The sequence below is a fragment of the Hemicordylus capensis genome, chromosome 1 (assembly GCF_027244095.1).
Source record: "Hemicordylus capensis ecotype Gifberg chromosome 1, rHemCap1.1.pri, whole genome shotgun sequence".
Lineage (NCBI taxonomy): Eukaryota > Metazoa > Chordata > Lepidosauria > Squamata > Cordylidae > Hemicordylus > Hemicordylus capensis.
This window is the reverse complement of record NC_069657.1, coordinates 409,836,191-409,859,538: the sequence shown is the minus strand read 5'-3', so window position 1 is coordinate 409,859,538 and position 23,348 is coordinate 409,836,191. Positions and strand designations below refer to the sequence as shown.

At 43.9% G+C, this 23,348-nt stretch overlaps 1 protein-coding gene across 14 annotated transcripts in view; it reads left to right on the top strand.

The window, feature by feature from the left end:
- The window catches only part of DNAH14 (dynein axonemal heavy chain 14), a 477,343-nt gene that overhangs the window by 376,173 nt on the left and 77,822 nt on the right, over window positions 1-23,348 (top strand). For all 14 annotated transcript variants that reach the window (XM_053307834.1, XM_053307849.1, XM_053307840.1 and 11 more), the window contains 7 exons: window positions 549-657; window positions 5,290-5,415; window positions 7,702-7,796; window positions 11,440-11,599; window positions 12,198-12,329; window positions 18,421-18,516; window positions 22,811-22,951. In XM_053307834.1, coding sequence (XP_053163809.1) covers window positions 549-657; window positions 5,290-5,415; window positions 7,702-7,796; window positions 11,440-11,599; window positions 12,198-12,329; window positions 18,421-18,516; window positions 22,811-22,951 — 859 coding nt within the window. The remainder of the gene's footprint in view (window positions 1-548; window positions 658-5,289; window positions 5,416-7,701; window positions 7,797-11,439; window positions 11,600-12,197; window positions 12,330-18,420; window positions 18,517-22,810; window positions 22,952-23,348) is intronic.

Sequence of the window (23,348 nt, the reverse complement as noted above, 5' to 3'; positions counted from 1 at the left end):
GAGGATACTGTGGGCTACTTGGAGGCTGGGATAAAAAGTCCTGGCTTCTGTTATTCCGTGCTGCTGCCAGCAGCTCGAGTCATGTGGGCTCATGACTTGTACGCAGCAGGGCTAAGAGCGGTCGCCTGGGGGAATGTAGGCTGAACCCTGCCTCCCCCCACCCCCCGCCGCATGTCCACCCACCCACGTGCAGTCATGTGAATAACCCCAATGTTTTGCCTTTCTAGAGATCATTTGGGGTAATTAAGTCACCACTTTGAAGCCTTTGGGCATTTTACACATTGGCCAGGAGTGAAACATCACAGGATATCATGGGATGCATGTGTATGCAATCCTGGACTAGAAATACATAGTTTTTCCTTTAGGATTGTGTGCCTAGCTGTCTCCAAAGGAAGGCAATTTGCTTAGGAGGCCCAGTCACTTATTGTAACTAATACAATAAGTGATTACCTGTTCATGACAATTTATAGTACAGAAATGTTTGTGCTATGGTTGGATTTTAAATATTTTTCATATTAGATTTTAATTTTGTTCTGTTTTAATTTTAGAACTTCCTATCATTCTGGACTGACTAGAATCTTGGAAGCAACCTCAGAGATTACAAACATGCAAGAGGAGTTACTTGTTCTTGGTCCTCAAATAGAGGAAAAATCAAAGGTACATCTCAGTTAAGAATTGCTTTTGTATTTTAAAAATATTCAGTACTCTCTAGCCAAAATTCAGAGCATATAAACTTCTTTCTTTCTTTCTTTCTTTCTTTCTTTCTTTCTTTCTTTCTTTCTTTCTTTCTTTCTTTCTTTCTTTAGCAAATGTATTGAATGCCTGACTTTCTTAGACGCAAGGTGATTTATATAAATTAAAACAACAACAATGAAGACAAGAGGAGGGCGGGGAGGGAAAGGAAAAAGAAAAGGGGAAAAGAAAAAGACCGCTCCCCCATGGTGATACACACATGTTAAAAACTAAAAGCCTGGCAAAATAGATAGGTTTTCAGGAGCTTCTTAAAGGACAGAAGGGAGGGGGCATTATGAAACTTAGGAGGCAGAGTGTTCCATAAGGAGGGGGCTGCAACAGATAAGGCCCTCCCATGGGCCCAGGCCCCACTTACCTCCCCTGGCCCGGAACTCTGAGAAGGCCCACCTGAGATGACCTCACGTGGCAGGTCGAAGTTGGATGGAAGAGGCGGTCCTGAAGGTACACAGGCACCAAACCCTGAAGGGTTTTATAGCTGATAACCAGCACCTTGAATTGGACCCGTAAGCGAACTGGCAGCCAGTGCAGCGACCTCAGCAAAGTTGAAACATGATAATGTTTTCTGCTGCCCATAAGCAGCCTGGCCGTGGCATTTTGGGACAGTTTGAGCTTCCGAGTCATCTTCAAAGGCAACCCCAGGTAGAACACATTGCAGTCGTCCAACTGAGAGGTGACAAGGGCATGAGTTATGGTTGCCAGGGCCTGCCGGTTGAGGTAAGGCTGTAGTTGGCACACCAGAAGAAGTTGGGCAAAGGCTCCCCTGGCCATGGCTTCCACCTGCTGTTCCAGCAGGAGCTGTGAGTCCTGGATGACCCCCAAATCACAAGCCTGCTCTTTCAAGGGGAGCATGACCCTATCAAGGGAAACACTCAAAACCGAGACCTGGCCAGATCGAGAACTGAACAAGAGCAACTCTGTCTTGGAGGGATTAAGCCTGAGCTTGTTTTAAGCCTGAGACTCCAGACACTGGGTCAACACATTCACAACATCTCCAGATCGGCTCAGGGTGGCAATGTACAATTGGGTATCATCAGAATACTGATGATACCTCACCCAAACTGATGGATGACCTCACCCAGTGGCTTCATATAGAAATTAAAAAGCATGGGAGTGAGAACTGAGCCCTGCGGCACTCCACAAGAGAGAAACCATGGGCTAGAGCATTCACCTCCATTGCAAACTGTCTGAAACCTACCACTATGGTAGGAACAGCACCAGCACAACACTGTGCCCCCAATTCCAACCCCCGCAGTCTATCCAGAAGGATACCATGGTCGATGGTATCAAAAGCTGCTGAGAGATCTAATAGAACCAAGAGAGGCACACATCAAGGCTCCGATAGAAGTCATCCACCAGAGTGACCAGTGCTGTTTCTGTGCTGTTCCGTGGCCTAAACCCTGACTGGAAAGGGTCAAGGAAATCCACTTCACCTAGGATTCTCTGTAGTTGAGCACCAATGACTCTCCAAAACCTTCCCCCAAAAGGGAAGGTTGGAGATAGGTCTAAAACTATCTAATATCTCTGGGTCCAGGGAAGAAGACTCCAGGAGAGGGCAGACCACTGCTTATTTCAAAGCTAGAGTAACGTCTCCCTCCCTGAGTGATGAATTCACTAGCTCCTGGACCCAGGACCACACACACACACACACACACACACACACACACACAGGCAGAGTAAATCAACCAGGAGGGGCAAGGATCAAACGAACAAGACACCATACTCATACCACAGAGAACCCTATCCACGTCATCAGCCTGCACAAGCCCAAACATATCCAAAATGACATCACAGGACATTACCTCCATCACCTCAGAGTCCAACTCAGAGTGGAGACAAGCAACCTTATCGGCAAAGAACTTGGCAAAAAGTCACAGCAGCCCTTTTGCAAGGTCTTCCTTCTCCTGTTTCCCCCAAAGGGTACGGGTGACCCAAAATAATGCAGCTGGATGGGATTCTGCCGATGCAATGAAAGCAGAGAAATAAGCAGACTTCGCCACTCTCATTGCCATAGTATACTCCTGGACATAGGAATACAACCATGTTCGATTGTCTTGGAGAGGAGAGCTGGTCTTGTGGTAGCAAGCATGACTTGTCCTCATAGCTAAGCAGGGTCGGCCCTGGTTGCATATGAATGGGAGACTTGATGTGTGAGCACTGCAAGATATTCCCCTCAGGGGATGAAGCCGCTCTGGGAAGAGCAGAAGGTTTCAAGTTCCCTCCCTGGCTTCTCCAAGATAGGGCTGAGAGAGATTCCTGCCTGCAACCTTGGAGAAGCCGCTGACAGTCTGTGAAGACAATACTGAGCTAGATAGACCAATGGTCTGACTCAGTATATGGCAGTTTCCTATGTTCCTATGTCTTCACTCTCAGTTTTAACCTCCAGTATCACTCTAGGCATCTTTTGACCTGTTTCAGGACCCATGGCTCCTCTGAAAACCAAGGGGCATGAGACCCACAGACTATATAAAACTACATTTTATATAGACTGTGGAACCTATTAGTACAATAAGCATTTGCAAAGTGATGGTTATTGGAATTTTAAAAAATCCTACTTTATTTACATATAAATTGATGGAGCCTAAACTGATTTAACTTTCCAGAAAAGAGGTTTTAAACATAAATATCACTGAAATAGTTATCTCAGTGTACACTACAGTCATGAAAAGTGTAAATTCTATGTGCTATTCTAGTTGTCCCATCTTATTAAAAAAAATTCATAGAGCTGGAGAAGGCACAGAAGACAACTAAAATGATCTAGATGTAGGAACATTTTTCATATGAAGAGCAGATGAAGAAACTAGTTTCTCTTCTCTTTTTAGTTGCCTCCCTGGAGGTAGTAAAGGGCTGGATGAGGGATAACAAATTAAGGTTGAATCCAGATAAGATGGAGGTATTTATTTTGTGGGGGGGGGTCAGAACTCGGGAGACTATTTTGATCTGCTGGTTCTGGATAGGGTCATGCTCCCCCAGAAGGAACAGGTATGCAGTCTGGGGGCTTCTGGATCTGAACCTCTCCCTGGTGTCCCTGGTTGAGACGGTGGCCAGAGGTGCTATTTATCAGCTTCGGCTGATACGCCAGCTGCATTTGTTTCTTGAGATGAGCTGATACACCAGCTGCATTCGTTTTTTGACCTCAAAACAGTGGTATATCTGCTGGTAACCTCTAAGCTGGATTACTGTAATGCGCTCTATGTGGGGCTGCCTTTGTATGTAGTCTGAAAACTGCAGTTGGTCCAGAATGCGGCAGCCAGGTTGGTCTCTGGGTCATCTAGGAGAGACGATATTACTCCTGTGTTGAAAGAACTACACTGGCTGCTGATACGTTTCTGGGCAGAATACAAGGTGCTGGTCATTACCTATAAAGCCCTAAACAGCTTAGGCCCTGGGTATTTAAGATAACATCTTCTTCACCATGAGCCCCACCACCTGTTAAGATCATCTGGAGAGATTTGTCTGCGGTTGCCGCCAACTCATCTGGTGGCTACTCGGGAACGGGCCTTCTCCACTGCAGCCCCTGGACTTTGGAATGTACTCCCTATTGAAATAAAATCCTCCCCAACTCTGGCAACTTTTAAAAGGGCACTGAAGACACGTTTATTCACAGGCTTTTAATTAGATTTATAGTTTTAATATTTTTAATAGTGAGTTTTAAATGTTTTAAATGATTTTAATTGTAAACAGCCCAGAGGTGCAAGTTTTGGGTGGTATAGAAATACTTTAAATAAATAAATAGTTTAGAATAATTTAAAAAAATAGGAGCTGGGGAGCAAAATGGAGTGAGAGGCTGAGCAGTAACCCAATCATATGCATGCTTACACAAGAATAAATCCTATCAATTTCAATGGGATTACTTTCATGTATGTATGTATAGGATTTCAGCTTTTTCTATTTGTGCTACCCTTGCTGGCTATGAGGTACAGTACAGCAGGTTCTCCACTTACCAGTCACCCTTGGTGGTGCTGTCCAGGGATATGTGGCTAACCACTGTTGGAGACAGAGTGCTTGACTAGATGAATTTTTGTCCAGTTAGGGATATCCACCACCTCCCTGGTATCTGCTGATTTAAATAGTCAGTTGGGCTGGGTGTCATCTGCATATTGATGATACCACCATCCATACCCATGAATGATATCTCCCAGTGGTTTCATGTAGACGTTAAACAGCATGGGGGGCAGAAAGTATCCCTGTGGCATCCTAGAGGCCAAAGACCAAGGAGTGGAGTAGGCATCCCCCAGCACCACCTTCTGAGTACAACCCTCTGTATAACCATGTATAACTGTGCCCCCAAGTCCCAACCAACCCAGAGACGTGACCAGGAGGATACCATGGTCTGTGGTATTGAAAACCACGTAGCGGTCAAAGAGAATCAACAGAATCAACTCCCTCTGTCTATTTATATTCTTATTACATATGTGTTCTTTACACTGCATAAAGAAAAGAATTTACTAATACATTAGTAAAACATCCATTCTGTATCAATTATTGCATCAGAGACTCTGCAGTAAAAATGTTTAAGATAAATATTTTCCCCACCAGGAAATAGAGGAACTTGTGGAAAGGCTTCACAAAGACTCTTTAGTGGTAGAGCAAGTTCGAACTATTGTTAAACAGGATGAAGAAAATATGGCTGTAGAAACACACATTGTGGAAGAATATGCCCAGGTATAGCATGTTTCCATGGATGTTCCATTTTGATTGTTGCATGCTTGATACTTGCAGCTTGTTGGCAAAATGACAGGTATACTGAAAACTCCAATCAAATGTTGATGCTTCTTCAGGGTAGGAAATGAACAAAAAGCCTCTTATATAGAATGGCTGGTGTGTACTGAGGAAGATTATATGATTTTTAATTCCATTCCAAATCAAGACCTTCCACTGAAGCTTGCATGCACTTGGGAATGGATGTTCAGCTGCAGACAGCTTAAAACAAAACATCTTAAACTAAGAAGCCAACATCCTGATTAATGTTGCATCTGTGCATCAAAAGGAGCCTGGATGCAGTAACAGCACCCACACATCAGAACTGCAGGTGATCGCATACATGGTGGGGAGCGATTTTCACCAATCTTGTCTTCTCCCAGAAGTGTTCTTTGAACCCAGAAATATGTCACTGAAGATTGCACAACCCTCAAGGACATATTGCTGGGTTGCAAAGAGTGTTCTGGGGGAAGGGGAGATTGTTGGAAATCTCTCCTCCCTCCCCACTATCTGTGAGCACCTGCACTTCCAAAGTGCAGACACTACTTCTGCGTCTGGGCATATATTCCCTACATGTGTTGTGGTCCAGGCCTGATTTATATGCTAGATATGCTCATTAGCTAGCATACAAAATTAGGCCTGTCTCTTCAGTGTCACCAAGTGACCAAGTTCTTTTATATAGTGACCATGTAGGATCTGGGCGCAAGGAAGAAAGGAGATCAAAGCAATCCTAAATGATTCAATGGGCTTTATTGAGTATAAAAGAATAACAACATCAATCTAACTGAGCAGAAAGCAGAACATTCTATCAGTATTACTAACCATATTTCAACTCTAGCCAGCAACAATATTCACCCGGTGTTCCTAACTAACATATGTGTGTGTGTTAAATCTTCCTAGAGCCTAATATAATTCAGATATAGACAGAAAAGGGGGGGTAAGGAAGGTTGAGGACTGGCATGGGTTGGGGAAATCAGGAATTAGTAGAGGGACGAGGGGAAAGGAGAAGAAGGGGAAAGGATGGAGGGATCCAAGGCTTGTGGGGTGGCATATTACCAGGATCAGAGGCTTGAGAACGGTGGATCTTTCAGCTGAAGGAGAGAGGCTTTGGCTGGGAACAACAACTTGGGAGCAGTGGTCTGGCTTCTGGTGGTCAAGCAGACAGTTTGCTCAGAGTGAGGCAGAGAGTGAAGGTACCATGGCTGGGGAAGTCTAGACTTCTCACTGCACAGTGGAAGTCACAGACAGCTCCTGTCCATGGACAGAGTTCCTGCTTGTTGCCCCGCGGCTTAGCAGCAAACTCTGGGATTGTTCATGAGCAGATCTTGCTTGTAGGCACAAGATTGCTTGTAGGCACAAGACTGCTAATCTGCCATGTCCAGAGACGACTCCTTATAGTGGTTCCATCCTTTGATGTTCATTTGAGTCTTCTGGATCACAAAAGGCGTCTATTCCTGCTATCCTCTGAATATTGTCTTTTAATTATCAAAATTAGCTCAGGAAATTTGGTCTATTGTCATTCCCCAAAACAAATCTACATCTTCTCCTGCCTTGTCCCAAAAATGTTAAAAGTCAGGAGTTAGTGAAAGAGTTAGTTCTATTTGTGTGAGACAACAATTAAATTACTTCTTGTGTACCTCTATCTAGTGTGTAATTATAACAAAAGAATATTTATAAAGTAACACCAAAAAGGGGTACATGTGTGAGGTGAGTTAATCAACACATTTGACTAAGGCAGAAGCATCCTGTCAGTGAGGTAAGGGGATTACTGGACAGCAGGTTAATTTCAGCAGTGTGAGCCTGGTAATTAAACCTGACCCATTGTGTCTCTTGTGAGTTCCATAAACACTGATAAACAATGATAGATTACCCCTGCCTTTACAAATCATTTACCAAGCAGTCATGAGATCTGGGTGTCAGTTCACCTTGAGTTCAGGCATTTAATTGAACTCTTAATATAAAATGAAATCAGACACAGGCCTGAATTCCATATACTTCTGGGTTGGTATCTCTGGGTTTAATGTTGGGGTACACGTGCCCCCAACAAAAGGGAATGGTGTGCCCCCAACACATGGATGCACATTAGTCAGGATGTCAGTCAGAATGTTTTACGCTCCATATAAAGAAAAAGGACTTTTGTATGGGGGGGGAGGAAATCCAGAATATAGAAAACAGTATTTATGCATTTACATTAGTAAAGAAAACATCACACTATAGCTTTTCTTCATCTTTTTTCAAAAAAATATATAGCAAGTAACAGAAGAGCTCAATGCTGTATTGCCAACTTTGGAGAAAGCTGTTGCTGCCCTTGATGCACTTGACAAAAATCATATTGCAGAAATTAGGTAGGTGTATTACTGTTAGTTGGAACTTTAGCACAGTTTTAATTAAAATCGCCCTATAATTCTCAAAATGCTGAGCAAATTTTCAGCAAACTAATCAGCACCACCTTTCAGTATGCAAATAATAAATATAATTAATGTCAAAGCATTTTCTACTCATCCCTCTTCATATAGCAAATGAATTTTTATATAACCTATAAGTATCTAGAGACAGATTATTCACAAAAATTAGGGAAACCTAAAGAAGTTATTTTTGAAATCTTACTTTAAAGAACTTTCAAAGAAAGAGAAGTAAAGAATGTTTTCACTAGGCACTTTTGTAATGAAATGGCAGCAGTCATGGTACTTAAATATTTTGACATGCAATCCTAAGTATGTTGGGCAGGTACAATTCAAAACTATGCGTGTACAAAGAGTGTCTGTTTTCAGTGGCAGCTGGTGCTCGCTGGCGGGAGGCAACAAAGAAGGCAGAGCGTGACTTTAAACACTGGCACAATCTTCTTCCTTCACCTGCTGGTATCACACTTAACTGCTCTGTTGCCAGATTTGGCTTTTTTAAAGCCAAACTTTGGGTTACGGCCCCTTATACGAGTTATACCCCTTAGGTTCTGGCCATACTGCTTACCTGCCAAGCGCCTCCCCTTCCGGGCAGCCCCTCCCCACTGCTCAGCTGGTTGATGCGCATGAGCAGTGGCCATTTGAGGGGTCAGCATGGCACTTTGCTGTACTGACCCCTTGAATGGCTGATGCTTTTGTGCATCAGCCAGCTGAGTGGCAGGAGTGCCTGTGTGGGGTGCTGGGTGGTAGTGGCAGGAAATTTTGCCAATTTTAAAAGTCATATTCTACTTCCTCACCACCCTCCCCCACCCTAGCGAGCACCAGCCACCATTGTCTGTTCTCCCTACTTGGTGCCAGGGTGCTGAAGTGGCAACAGGAAGAAGACTTTAGAAAGACTAACCATGGGAATTGCATTGTCCCTGATATAGATTAGGGAACTGGAACTCCTTTTTTTCTCCTCAGAATGAGATTTCCCCCTGGCTGTCTTTTAATAGAGAAGGAAGCTAATTCTATGCATAAGCAGGGACTGTTTCAGCAGAAAGATGAAACAAGTTTTTAGGAAGAAAGGAAGCAAGAACTGGGCCTTCCACAGCTGAACTCATGCACACTCATAGCTCAGGCACCAAGGAACTGCTTGTACTGGCCCTGCAGCTGCATCACACCACTTACGTTTTCACTAGGGATGTGCGAAACGTTTCGGATACAAAACGTTTTGTACCCAAAACAACCTGTTTCGGGTGTTTTGTAGACAAGACAAAACACCCATTTTCCAGCTCCAAAAGTTTTGTATACAAAACAAAACGTCCCTGTTTCGGCTACAAAATGTTTTGTTGTTTTGGACCTCCATTTTGTGGTGATCTCTGAGTCAGTCTCCATTTTGTGTTTGACATCTCTTTGAATTTCCCACCCTTCCAGTCTTCTGATCAGTGACCTAAATCATAGGCTGACCTGCTGACAATTCCCTCCTTGTTCCCCATTGGCTCCTTTGCTTCTTCCCACTCTTAACTGACCCCACATTGGCCAGGGCAAGGGTTGCTAACCCATGGGGTGCTGGGTTCTGCTGTTTCTGTGGTGTTCTGAGTGTAGATTCTCTGGTAGCATATGAGAGTGGATTCTTGTTTTTCACTGAAAATCTCATATGCTGCCAGAGAATCTACAATGAACACCTCAGAAACAACAAAACCCAGTACCCCACAGGCTTGTGGGTATGGGGGTGGTTGGCACCTTATGTGCACTACACAACCCCTCGCTCTGGGCAACCCCAGTGCCCCCCAAGTGGAATTATGGGGCTGCTGAAACCTCCATTATTCCCTATGGGAGAAATCTTAAAGACATGTAAACTTCAACAAACCACAAAAGATCAGCCCTTTGCCCAATTCCTTTGAAATAATTCTGGAAGTTTCCTTGCTCCCATTGGGCACTACCACCCACCACACTGCTCTGGGTCATCCCTTTCCCCTTGATTTGAAGCAATTCATTTGCTGGAATCCCCATTATTCCCTATGGGAAAATTCTTAAAGATGTGTAAACTTAAAAAAAGTTCACCCAAAAAAATCATCCCTATGCCTAATTCCTTTGAAATTTGGGTGGTAGCTTCCACCCATTGGAGACTACCATCACCCCCCACTATTTTTGCCCTGGGACCCTTTTTAAAAATCCAGATCGATTCGGATTCAGAAAATTTGGGTACAAAACAAAACGGGGATGTTTCGATTCAGATACAAATTGAAACAAGAAAATTCCAAAATGCACACCCCTAGTTTTCACCCCTATCAGGAATGGGCAGATAAGTGGCTCAACGCCTCCAAAGGAGGGGTAAGCAATGTCCATAAGACTGGCTTGCAATCTGTTCCCAAGTATAAGAATCTGCCTGTATTTGTGCATATTGGAGCTGGTGATTTGCAGACATTAAGTAGAATAGAAATTAAAAGCAAAAAGTCCTGCTGTTTTGGTTAATCAAGCATTACCTTTAACTACAAAGGCACTTCCAGGCAGAAAATGTAATACAGGGTAGGGATGTGCAAAATGTTTTGATGTCAAAATGTTTAGACTCAAAACAGGCCATTGCAAGTGTTCCAAGCTCCAAACAAAACACCCTTTTTCTTTAAATAAGGGTCCTGTTTCAAGCTCAGAACCCTGTTTTGATTAGCAATGTTTTGAGTGCCATTTTGGAGGCCTTTTTCAACCTTGCTGATTGGTTTTCTGGCACTTGTTTTCTGACTGGCTTACAATCCTATGGAGGTTTTGGGGGAAAATTTCTTTAAAATCGCCTACTTGCCCATTTCCTTTGTGGATTGGGTGTTAGGTAGCACCCATCATGACCTACCACCCAACCCACTTTGGTGTCCCTAGGAGCTACCCATGGGAACAATAGGGTGTTTCAAGTTTCTCTGTGGCTAAAACACTCAAAACATTTCAAGTTTTCTTTTGCTAGAATGGACAGCAGATTGGAATCTTAGTAGGTTCATCAAGGGTGGCACAATCTAAGCAATAGAGTTCCTCAGGATTATTGCACCAACTCAGGGGCGTAGCTATAATTGAGCGAAAGGGTTCAAAGAACACAGGCCCTCCAGCTCCATCCCTCCCTATTTTCTTCATTATCTCCCTCAATCTGGGGAGCCGCTAGAGAGAGGAATGAACATGGGGCCCCTCTCCCCTAGCTATGCCCCTGCACCAACTCCCATATGACTTTTTATATATCTCTCCACAGCACTTTCCCTCCACACTTCCTATTTAGCACCAAGATGCAATATATGCAGGCCGCAGCCATGGACACAACCTTATTCATGATTTTGTGGTGTGTGTGTGTGTGTAATTCACCAGGTTGCAAATGTACATTTGATCCATCAAGCAGGTGCAGACTAATATGCTTGATATATTTCATGCAAATACTCAAACTGGTATACCTTAATTACACTAGAAGGCTGAGCCAGGCTGAAATATTGAATAATGTAGTCTGATTCTGACAAAAGTCAAGTTAAGGGCCTCTGAAAAAAATAGTACAGTACTTTCTTAGTGAAAAATGGTTTTGAATGTAACAACTTTGTACAGTTCACTTTCCAAATGCCTTTTCTTTTTTATTAAACAGAGTGTATAGTCGCCCTCCTCCACTTGTACTAACTGTTATGAATGCAGTTTGTGTTCTTCTTCAAAAGAAACCTAATTGGGCAACAGCAAAATTACTTCTCGCAGACCCTGGATTCCTCAAGAAGTTGGTTACTCTTGACATAGATAATTTGCCAGACAAGGTAAAGAAAGAGTGCAGTCAATGGTCCAGTGGATTGACTTTATTTCTTCACCTCGGAATCTTTAAACCATGATCTTAAACATAATATCTGAGGGTCATATAATAATGTTTAAGCAGGGGTATAATTACTATTGGATGAGCAGGGACACATGTCCCTGGGCTGCCATGATTTGGGGGTTGCCATGGTGCCCCCTTGCCCCTTCCTCAGGACATACCCTCACCCCACTCCCATACCCAGCCAGCAAATGAAGCACTCGCTGGCTGGGAATGAAATGCATGGCCCAACACCTAGTCCTAGCTGGCGAGTGCTTTCCTTGCTGGTTTTGTGTTTCTTCTCTCCAAGCAAGGGAGAGAAAGAAAGCATCCAGCCAGCGAACAAAGCGCTCATGGCTGGGAGAGACAGATGCAGCCTGTCGGTTCCATCCAGCCGGTGAGTGCTTCCTTCGACAACTTGGTGCTTTCTTTCTCTCCCTTGCTCAGATCAAGGGAGAGAAAGAACACACTGCTGGCAAACAAAGTGCCAGCTGTCTGGGAGGTACTGAACAGTGCTGGTCACTTCCTCTCTGTCAGAGTAAACAAGTTATTTGTTTTCATTTTAGGTGTTTCTCCAGTTGAAGAAATACATGAAGTCACCTGACTTTAGCCCAGTAAAAGTGGGGCTTGTGTCTATTGCCTGTTGCTCCATGTGCCAGTGGATTTTAGCTTTGGATACTTATCGTATTGTTAAAAAGGTATGTTTACATCTCTGCTTCTGATGACTTTTAAAAATGTTTTCCTCTAAATAAAAACTTTTAACAGAATTTATTTGATGATGGGAGATATTCTAATACTGAAATATGTGCTCAGTTTTGCAAATACATTTGCCAAACACATACCCAAAAGTATTAGAGGAATTTTAAAAGCACCACAACTGTATTATTTTGGATATTTTTATATTATATGGGGCACAATCTTGCTCTTCTCCCCCATGTGGAAATGTGTACACTCTGCTCTGTAAATGCACACAGGTTAGTGCATGGAGGAGGGAGCCGGCAGAGAAGAGCAAGCCAACAGTATAGAGATCCCTTCATATGTGCACACTGGATTAAAGATGGAGAAAGACTGAATCGGCAGCATAGTTTTTTAATTAAATGCTTAGCCACAAAATTTAATTTACTAACTGTTCAAAATGAAGTTACAGGTCATTATAATCTTCTCAGTTTCCTTGCATTTCTTATTGTGAGAAGGTTCAGTGTAAGGATTTAGAGGTTCATACTCATGAAGACTAACCCTCTGTTCATCCCATATAATTTCAAGCAGGCTGTAAATGTAATGAAAACTAATTGTGGTTGTGTGTGTGTGTGTGCATCTGCATCTGTGCATGCATGCATGTACGCATGCACACATCGTCTATTAGCTTGGGTTTGACTAGGACTGTGCCAGATGTTCTCATGCAAATATGTGCAGTGTGAACGTAGTGATTTCAGGAGGTATAAAGTTCCCCTCACACACAATACAGGTTGAGTATCCCTAATCTGGACATCCAAAATCCGGAATGCTCCAAAATCCGGAAACATTATTGAATTGAAAATTTTCTCGCAATTAGTTTTCATTACATTTACAGCTACCTGTAGTTATCGTAAATTCAATGCTTATTTGTTTTTATACTTTAAATAAAACCTAAAACAAAAAATACAGTGTACAGTAACCTTTCATGTTTAGACTTGGATCCCATGCCCAAGATATCTCATTACAGTATGCAAATATTCCGAAATCCGGAAAAGTCCGAAATCCGGAACACTTCTGGTCCCAAGCAGTTTGGATAAGGGATACTCAGCCTGTATAACATATCTATCATATAGTTTATTTATGGCTGTTTACAGTCACTGTTTTCCTCCTTTCTGTACACATTACTGAATGTTTAATTGAAGTCTATATGGTGAATACAAATACATATACCTTTATCAGTACAGTTTTTAAAAATGTCTTAAAGACTGTGCAACCAGCTTTACTATCAAATTATAACCATTAAATAGAATAATAGAACTCTAGAGTTGGAAGGGGCATTGGAGGTCTTCTAAAGCATCCCTGACAGATGGCCATCCAGGCTCTGTTTGAAAACCTCTAGCAAAGGATTGCTCACCACCATGTGAGACAAACTGTTCCATAGCAAATAGCTCTTAGAAAATCCCTCCTATTGTCTGAATCAGCCTCCTTGTAATTTCAACTTATTGGTTCTAGTCCTGCCCTCAAGAAGGCCTGGAGAAGTCCTCTCCTCCTTCTATGTGACAGCCCTTTGAAGACAGCTGTAATGTCTCCCCTTAGCCTTCTCTTCTTCAGGCTAAACATACCTGGTTTCTTTAACCAGTCCTCATAGGACTTGGCTGTCTGTGAATCTGTTCCAGTTCATCAATGTCCATCCTAAAATACGGTACCCAGGACCGGACACAGCATGTAATTCACCTGGAGTTGAAAACTTAAATTCAATTAAAGTAGCTAGGTGGTCTCTTAGCATCTATTTACTTACCTTGAACTATGATTCCCTCCTTTCTTTGTTAGTGAAACAATTGCCATGTTGGGTCACATTTGCCTTTTGGGGGAAGACAAATGCAAAATAGGAGCTAAGCAGCTCTGCCTTCTCTCCACTGCCTGTTGTCATAAATAAGCTCATAAGACTGGAGGTGGCAACAACTCCTGGTTCTAATAATTCTCAGCCTTCCTCCCTTGAATCACTGTACATTTCTGTTAGAAGCAATTGGAAGATCTGTGTCAGCATGGCTTTCTCAGCAAAGCTTTGCCAGCCGAGAGACTACTTGGAATCTAATCGTAGGCATTAAAGACATAGAGGCCTTATAATGTGCTTCATGTTGGAGCCCAATACATTTCTAGACCATTTTTTTTAATTGTTCAGTTTTTATACTGCCTTTCATAATATATCTCAAGGCAGGTTACAAAAGATAAAATACAATAAAATTCCATACAAGTTACATTAAAAACCTTAAAATCAACTGGAAACATATGGCACACTTTCTGCACTTTATCTGCACTTACTGGCACACAATGTTTCCAAGCATCCTTCTGCTTTGATAACTTTCTGCTCTTCATACTGTGCGGACTACCAATTTCTTATATTTCATTGTAACTGAGAATATGGCTACTGCTGTTAAAGGCAGCCAGCCTGAACCCCCATTTTTCCCTCTACATGATCCCCATTCTAGCCATGATTTTCCTCTGAACATGGGAACATGCTCAAGATAATCTAGCCTTCTTAGTGGCCCAGAGTAGGGATGTGCACAAACTGGTTGTGGTTTGGTCCAAATTTGCACTGAATTTGGACCAAACCACAGGTATGCGGACCACTTTGGAAGAACTGGAAGCTGGGCCAGTCAGTTTGACATACCAGCCTGAACCAGTTCGAAGCAGTTCACAACTGAACTGTTCAAACTGGCCTGGTTCACAGGTTTGATCCCTGCACATCACTACCCCTGAGAGACTCACAAAAGGCTACGGGTGACTGCAAACAAAGACCAAAAATACCCTGAGCTATAAGGGTATTAACAACAATTCAGTTTTCCTGGTTTAGAGAGTGTACAGATCTGGCAACAATGAGAGTTACAGATATTTCCAGGCAGTTACTGAGGTCAGCATAACTTCCTCTCTTCACAAAAGCTAAAACACACCCTGGATTGATTGTCTGAGAATTACCAGTCATTAGAGGGAGAGAGCACCTGCCTTTTTTCTATTCAGTTACCTGAATGAAGTAGTGGGACATCACCAGCCCAATCAAGCCTTTTATTACCAACCACTGAGTATTTTCAACATGGTTTTCTGCCTAACGTGGTTATCTGCCTAACCATGCCCTAAAGGCAAATTCCTATAAAGGATTATCTCTTCTCCCTCAATGTGCACAGTTCATGTGTGTATGTGCCAATCTGCGCAACATATGTTCTTTTCCTGAAACTCCAGGAGTTGCCAACTACAAATTTTTACTTGTCTATCTTGAATACATTTATTCTCAGTTTTTGAAGAAATTTGGTCTTGAGTCCGTTACTCCCTTATGGGTACGCTATCTCAGATCTGCCTATACTCATGCCAACAAACCATTCCAGAACTTATTATTGCTATATGCACGTTTACACTGAATTCGGGCTAATTCCCCTGCACAAATCAAAAGCATAGTCATAGGGCATGCTACCAACCACAAGCACTAAGATTGTAGCATTATATTGCTACAAAACACACCAAACTGAGCCCCTTCCTCAGTTTTTATAGCAATGTTTAGGTATATTTACTCATGTTAATGTACCTTTTGGAAAGACTTCGGGAATTGGGGGTTGGAGGCACTGCATTGCCGTGGTTTTGCTCCTATCTCCAGGGTCGATATCAAAGAGTTGCCATGGGGGAATTTTGTTCGACCCCCTGGGAGTTGACCTGTGGGATTCCTCAGGAGTCAATTTTATCCTCTATGCTTTTTAACATCTATATGGAACCACTGGGAGAAGTAATCAGGAGGTTTGGTGCCACCAGTATGCTGATGACGCCCAGCTCTATCTCTCTATTCCATCTCAATCAGGAGAGGTGGTTGAGGTGCTTGATCGTTGCCTGGAGGTGGTAATGAGCTGGATGTGGACCAATAAATTGAAACTGAATCCAGATAAGTCGGAAGTGCTATGTGTCAGGGGCTCTTGAGTCCATGAAATGAGGAGAAATCCTGTTCTTGAGGGGGTGGTAGTACCCATGAAGGAACAGGTGCATAGCTTGGGGGTACTCCTGGATTTGTTGCTGTCACTCGAGGCCCAGGTGGCAGCGGGGGCCAGGAGTGCCTATTTTCAACTTAGGCTTGTCTGCCAGCTACGGCCCTTTCTGGATAGAGATAGCCTGGCCACAGTGATCCATGCTCTGGTAACCTCCAGACTGGGCAATTGTAGTGCGCTTCATGTGAGGCTGCCCCTGAAGACGATTCGGAGGCTGCAACTAGTGCAGAATGCAGCAGCAAGACTTCTGATGGGCACTTCTAGCAGGATGCACATCATGCTGGTCTTAAAGGAACTGCACTGGTTGCCAATTTGCCACCGAGCCAGATTCAAGGTTCACTGACTTATAAAGCCCTGAACAACCTAGGCTCTAAATACCTGCATGAACACTGTCTCCCATATAGACCTGCCCTTCAGTTAAGATCTATAGGGGAGGCCCTCTTGGTAGTGCCACCATTGTCAGCAGTTAAAGGGGTAGGGGCACATGAAAGGGCTTTCTCTGTGGTGGCCCCTAGGCTGTGGAATGCCCTCCCCTCTGAGGTTCATTCACCAAGCTCCGACATTGTGTACATTCAGGAGAATGGTGAAGATGCACCTCTTTACCCTGGCCTTTGACTAGAGATGTAGTGGATCTGGATTGTGATCCATTGTAACCATAAGGAATGGGTTTTGCGCCTGCGCAGGGACCTCGCGGGATGATTGATTAGCTCCTCTCGATGCCCCACCCGCCTGCATGTGCTGTGCGGAGTCCGTTAGAATTGGCAGTTGGGGCACTTCCTTTCCAGTTTCTCTTTGACTGCCTAAGCAATCACACCTCATAGCTGTTGATCCTTGAACTAGAAACTATTTGAACTATTGGCTTGAAACTCGGATTTGGACTTGTTTATGCGTTACTCTGAATGGCGGGATCCGAGCTATAATGGACTTGAGAGGTCTCAACTGTTACATTGTGACCAAAAAATTCAGAATGATCACCCTGCAGTCTATCCTTCCCCTTTTGGCACACAGAACATGGGCAGCAACACTAGATTTGAAGGATGCCTACTTCCATGTCAGCATCCAGAAGAGTCACCGCAAGTACCTCAGGTTTACGGTGGGAAGACAGATATATCAGTACATGGTGCTCCCGTTCGGTCTCTCTACAGCACCCAGGGTATTTACCCAGGGTTCTGTGCCTGCGCAGAGACCTCATGGGCTAATTGATTAGGTCCTCTCGACGCCCCACCCGCCTGCATGTGCTGTGCCGAGTCCGTTAGAATTGGCGGTTGGGGTGCTTCCTTTCCAGTTTCTTGCAGACCGCCCATAAGGACGATCCACAAGATAATTAGTCTCTCCATCCACCAATTGATTCTGCAGCGGGGATGGCTTGGGAGGGACTTATGGCTACAATGGATCACATCCAGATCATAAGTTACAGGTAAGCAACCTGTTTATCTGGATTGTGATCCATTGTAACCATAAGGAATGGGTGATTAGCAAGCTTACCCCCTTATGGAGGTGGGTGCAGATGACCCATAGCCTATGCTAATACCCTTCTCCTCTCAGGCACTGTAATTCCCCCCCCCCCCGTATTTTTGATTTTATGATGCTGAATTTTAATTATGTTTTATGTTGGTTTTATTGTAACCTGCTCTGAGACCTTTGGGTATGGGGGGGGGGGCTAGAAATGTAAATAAATAAATACATACATAAATATTTTTATGTCTATTGCATTGTGCCTTTCCCCACTTTCATGCCACATCATTGGCTGATGAAGGCAGAGGAGTGTACAATGTGATGCTGCTACAGTATGGGTAAATGTACCAGAACATTATAGTGGGGAGAGGAAAGGATGCCACTTTCAGTGACAGTTGAGTGGAACATGAAGTACCATCAGAAGGTACACTTGTTTATGTATATGTGTATTATGTATGTACATATATCTTTCTTAGAGGGGTTTATATTAATAATATTAAATAAATCAATTTATTTATTTATTTATTTATTTATTTATTTATTTATTTATTTAATAGACCACCCCATCCAAAGGCCCTAGGCGGTGCATGAATAATTAATTCATGTTGAATTATAAATATATTTTATTGTCTAGTTTGTAGATCCAAAACAAGCCAAGGTAGTAGAAGCAGAGGAATTACTAAAACGTGCACATAAAAAATTGGCTGAAAAACAAAGAAGTTTAATCCTGGTAAGATAATTCTAATTGCCATATACCACTGCTTTTATAATATTTATTAAATAACTAGTATTTTTAAGCCCGTTATGATAACGGGCGCTAGCTTTCTATCCCGTCTTTTCTGTCTCTCTCTCTCTCTTTCTGTCTCTTCCCCCCCCCTTGTCCCCTCTCTCTTTTTGTTTTTTGTTTTGTTGTTGTTCTCTGTTTTTGTTCTTCCTTATTTTGCTTTTACTTTTTTGGGGGGGTGGTGGTGGATGAATAATGCCAAAATGCCCCATGAGAAGGTGGCCGCCCCCGCCTATCGCCCTCCCGCACACCCAGCTGCCGGAGCCCAGCTTACCCGCTCCAGCCCGAAGGAGAAGAGAGGAACTCGGAAACAGAGCTATTCTCTGTGTTAAGCTGCTGCCTATACTGTCGCAATGGACGCAATAGGCGTCCTTTGCGTCCATAGCGGCAGTTTGAGCAGTGACTTAGCACAGAGAGGAGCTCTGCTCGTGAGCTCCTCTCTTTTCCCTCGGGCTGGAGCGGGTAAGGTGGTCTTCAACAGCTGGGAGGGTGATAGGCGGGGGCGGCGACCTTCTCATGGGCCATTTTGGCCCTTAATCTTTTTTGGGGGGGAGCGGGGAAGGTGATTTTGGGCAGCTGGGAGGGCGGGTGAGCAGGCGGCGGCGGCTGTGAGCGGGCGGGAGCCTCGTTGGCGGCTTTGCCGCCACCTCGCCCAGCTTCATTTTGGGCAGCTGGGAGGGCGGGTGAGCAGGCGGCGGCGACGGCTGTGAGCGGGCGGGGGCCTCGTTGGCGGCTTCGCCGCCACCTCGCCCAGCTTCCCTGTCCCCCGTCTCGGTCTTCCCCCGCCGCCATTGCCCTCGCCTTTTTCAGGGCGGCCGCTTCTGGTTGCCTCGGCCTCCTCTCGCCGTGCCGCAGCTCATGGCTGAGGCGGCGGCTCCGCCGCCGCCTCGGCCACTTTCCCCCGCCGCCACACACCGGCTAATGGCCGCCCGTGGCTGTGGGACACTGGTGTCTGAGGTCCTGTGTCCCTTGGGCTCTTCTGGGCCTGCGCTTCGCGCAGGCCCAGAACAGCCCAGGGAGGCAGGGACGCAGATCCCCAACGTTCCAAAGCCACGGCCACTCACTTAGCCTTTTATTATATAGGATATAGGATCCAGATTGACCTAAATTTATATGTATTGTTTGGCTATAAAGATCTCAGTTAGTGAAGACAAATTCTGCTTTTTCAACTAGGGTGAAGCAAGTTATCTCTTCCCCTTTTAATATTTTCTTCCATTAATCTCCCCTGCTACATAGTCAAGTAAAGTGTAGTGTCAAGTCGATTTTGACTCCTGGTGCCCACAGAGTCCTGGGTTTTCTTTGGTAGTATACAGGAGAGGTTTACCATTGCCATCTCCTGTGCAGTATGAGATGATGCCTTTCAGCATCTTCCTGTATCGCTGCTGCCCAGTATAGGTGTTTCCCATAGTCTGGGAAACATACTAGTGGGGATTCGAACTGGCAACCTTCTGCTTGTTAGTCAAGCATTTCCCTGCTGCACCACTTAAGGTGGTTCCCCTGCTACATACTTGTTGGCAATTTCTCTGTCCCAACCTTCAATGTGGTTCAGCAGCAATAAAGTAAAGTGTGCCATCGAGTCGGTGACAGCTCCTGGTGACCACAGAGCCCTGTGGTTGTCTTTGGTATAGAAGAGGTTTACGATACAAGAGGGGTTTACGATTGTCTCCTCCCACGCAGTATGTGATGATGCCTTCCAGCATCTTCCTATATCGCTGCTGTTTGAGAAACATACCAGTGGGGATTTGAATCGGCAACCTCTGGCTTGGTAGCAATAGCAGGGGGATATTAGGGAAAGAGTTTCCTCCTAAATGTTTCATGCATGTCTGGGAGCTGTAATCCACCTGAAATGAACACTTAGAGCTTTCCCTTCCCTGGAGAATGTGAAACAGGTGTACAGTAGATAACTTGGGAATTGAGGGGTGGGTTTGACTAGTCAGGGCCATCCTTAGGATGTGGCAAATAAGGGCAATTGTCCTGTGCCCTATGCTTGGAGACGCCCTGTAATCTGCCACCCCACCACTGTCTCACCAGCCATATCCCCTGGCCAGAGGCCACTAATATCATGCTTCTTCCCGCTCATCAGCCTCCCGCTCCAAGTGTGCACTCTCCCACCACTCCTTTTGCTGTACCAGTAGCAGCCTGCATCTACCAGCTGTCACCACTTGCTGCATCTCCAGTTTGTTCACAGCAGCATTGCACATGTATGGCTTTGTTCCCTCCATTCAAGCACACCCCCATCCTTTCTTCTCTGGGATGTTTGAGTGGAGGAAATGAAGCAGTACAAATGCAGTGCTGGGAAGAGTGATGGATGGACAGGTGAGCAAGTCACTACTGTTGAAGCAGCCAGCAGTGATGATGCAAATGGGTCCCAAGCGAGTGATGCAGCCAGATGCATGCTGCCACAGCCAAAGCAGCACTGGCAAGCAGAGCGCCAGGAGGGAGGGCCTAGTGAGGGGTAAGAGGGACAGTGTCAGGCAAGAGGGGAAAGGGGCAGTGTCAGTGGCCTCTGGCTCAGGGGACAAGGCTAACAAGGCAGGCGGTGGGACTAGCAAGGCAGGGAGGATATATTTAATTATATACAAACATTTATTATTTGTTTGTTTATTTGTCAAATTTGTATACCGCCCCAAACTTTCGTCTCTGGGCAGTTTACAAATATTAAGGGAGGCGCCTCCCAGATAGCCCTGGACTAGTGACTGTGTGAAAAGAGTGGCTTTCCAAGGACCCAACATTTCCCAAAAAAATATTCATGTATCTCATTATTAAATTAAAAAATCAACAATTTGTTTAATAATCAGATAATTATCGTTTATTATACTTATTTGTTCTCAGCAAGGATACTGTAGTTTTAAAAGCAAGGAATTCTTATGCAATGTAGCAGAAAAATCACCATAAACCAGGGCACAAGTAGAATAAACAATCTTCATGAATTACCTAGTTTGCTGATAAGACATCTTATCAGCCTAGTTTGCTGATTTGACATCTAGTTGCAGACAAATCTATTGCAAAAATAAAAATTAAAAATGCTGCTTTTGGTATGTGTAGGCCTATTGAATGTAGGGCTGTGCAGAATGTTCTGAGGTTGGAATGTTCCTCCTCAAAATTAGACATTTTGAGCGTTCTGAGCTTGGAACAGAATACTCCTTTAAAAAAGGAGTCCTGTTCCAAGCTCGAAACAGGATAACCCATTCCAAGGCAGAATGTCCCCACTCTGGTCCGAGCGCCATTTTTGAATCCCAAATGGCAGCTGGAATGGTCCAGTACCTGGATAGCAACAGGGGTCATTCTGTCGGAATAACCGGCTCACCCAGTTGTTTTGATGGAACTTTTAATGCATTTTGTGTTCCATTCTGCAAAATATGTGTCATTCACACCCCTAATTGAATGTACTGAGAACACCCATGATATAGTAGTATTGAAGCCAAGTGAGTGGTCCCGGCAAGCTCCCTGCCGCTTCCTGCCACTCCGCCATGCACGAAATCCGGCCCTGCCTGCTTTCACCTGAAGGGTGAGAAATTCAAACAGACGTCAGAAGAAGAACCAAAGTGGGACTCTTAAGAAAGACTGCTAGCAATTGCAAAAACGGAGGTCCGAATTTTTTTCCAAATTACAAAGCTTTGTTTCCAAAATGGGGTTGTTTCAATTCGGCTACAAAACTCTTTGTTGTGGCATTTTTCTTTTTTGGTAGGTGTACAAAATGTCAGAAAGTGCCATTTTTGGACACAAAACGTTTTGTAGCTGAATCAAAATGCACATCCCTAGTCCTGTCCAGTACATGGATGGTACCTCATGTAAACTACTCTGTGGGTCAAACTAGACATTTTTAAGAGGCATGTTTACAGCCAGAAGTCCTTCTTATCTAACAAAAAATGGCTGCTGGGGCCCAATCTTGATCCGGAAGATCAAGAAGCAGAAGGTTAGCAATTTCCATGTTCATGCAAATAGCTGCTTTGGGGGCAAATGGCTGCTTCAGGGAGGTGACTTTTGGCAACAGCATGAAGCAAAGAGTTAATTTCCCCCTCCTCTCACACTGCAGTCCCAGTCATGCCTAGACCCTCAATGTTGATTTGTGCTAAATCCAGTAGGACACATGCCTCTTAAAAGCACATTTTTGTGAATGCCTAGTCTGATCCAAAGTTTTCTAAAGAAAGGTCTAAATAAAAGTGTGAGAAATTACAGCAATGTGTATTGCTGCAATATGATTTTTTTCACTACAAGCTTCAAATTTCTAACTATGCAGATTGAAGAGCATCAGCAACATTTAGAAGCAATGTATGGAGAAAGTATTGCTGAGCAAGAAGTGTTAGCTGCTCGAAAAAATCAAACAATGCACCGTTTGCACTGTGCATCTGTATTAAGCACAGCTCTAAAGGATGAGACGGTATTGACTTTCAGTTTTTATCACTTTGCTCTAATATTTGAGTCTAATTTGAGTTAGGCTTCTTAGTTTACATTTTTAGCCTACCTTTTCTGTTGAGGGATTTTCTCATGCCATATAGCCTACTTTACTCTTGACTTATGCCATTTTTTATCTACAAATGCAAATTTCTATTAAGCATTTCTGGCGCAGTGTACTCTTCCTGTTTTTGGGTGCAGTATTACTTGAGGTACAGTGTACTCTCCCTACATATAAGTGACAGGGAGATTTCAGTCAATAAGGCTTATTTGGGTGGGTGAAAAATAAAGATGACCATTTACCAAGTGGTAACTTGCCATGGGGTCTATATAATCACTCAAAAAGCCTGTCATCTGTGATGTTCTGCCAAGTGATGAAGACA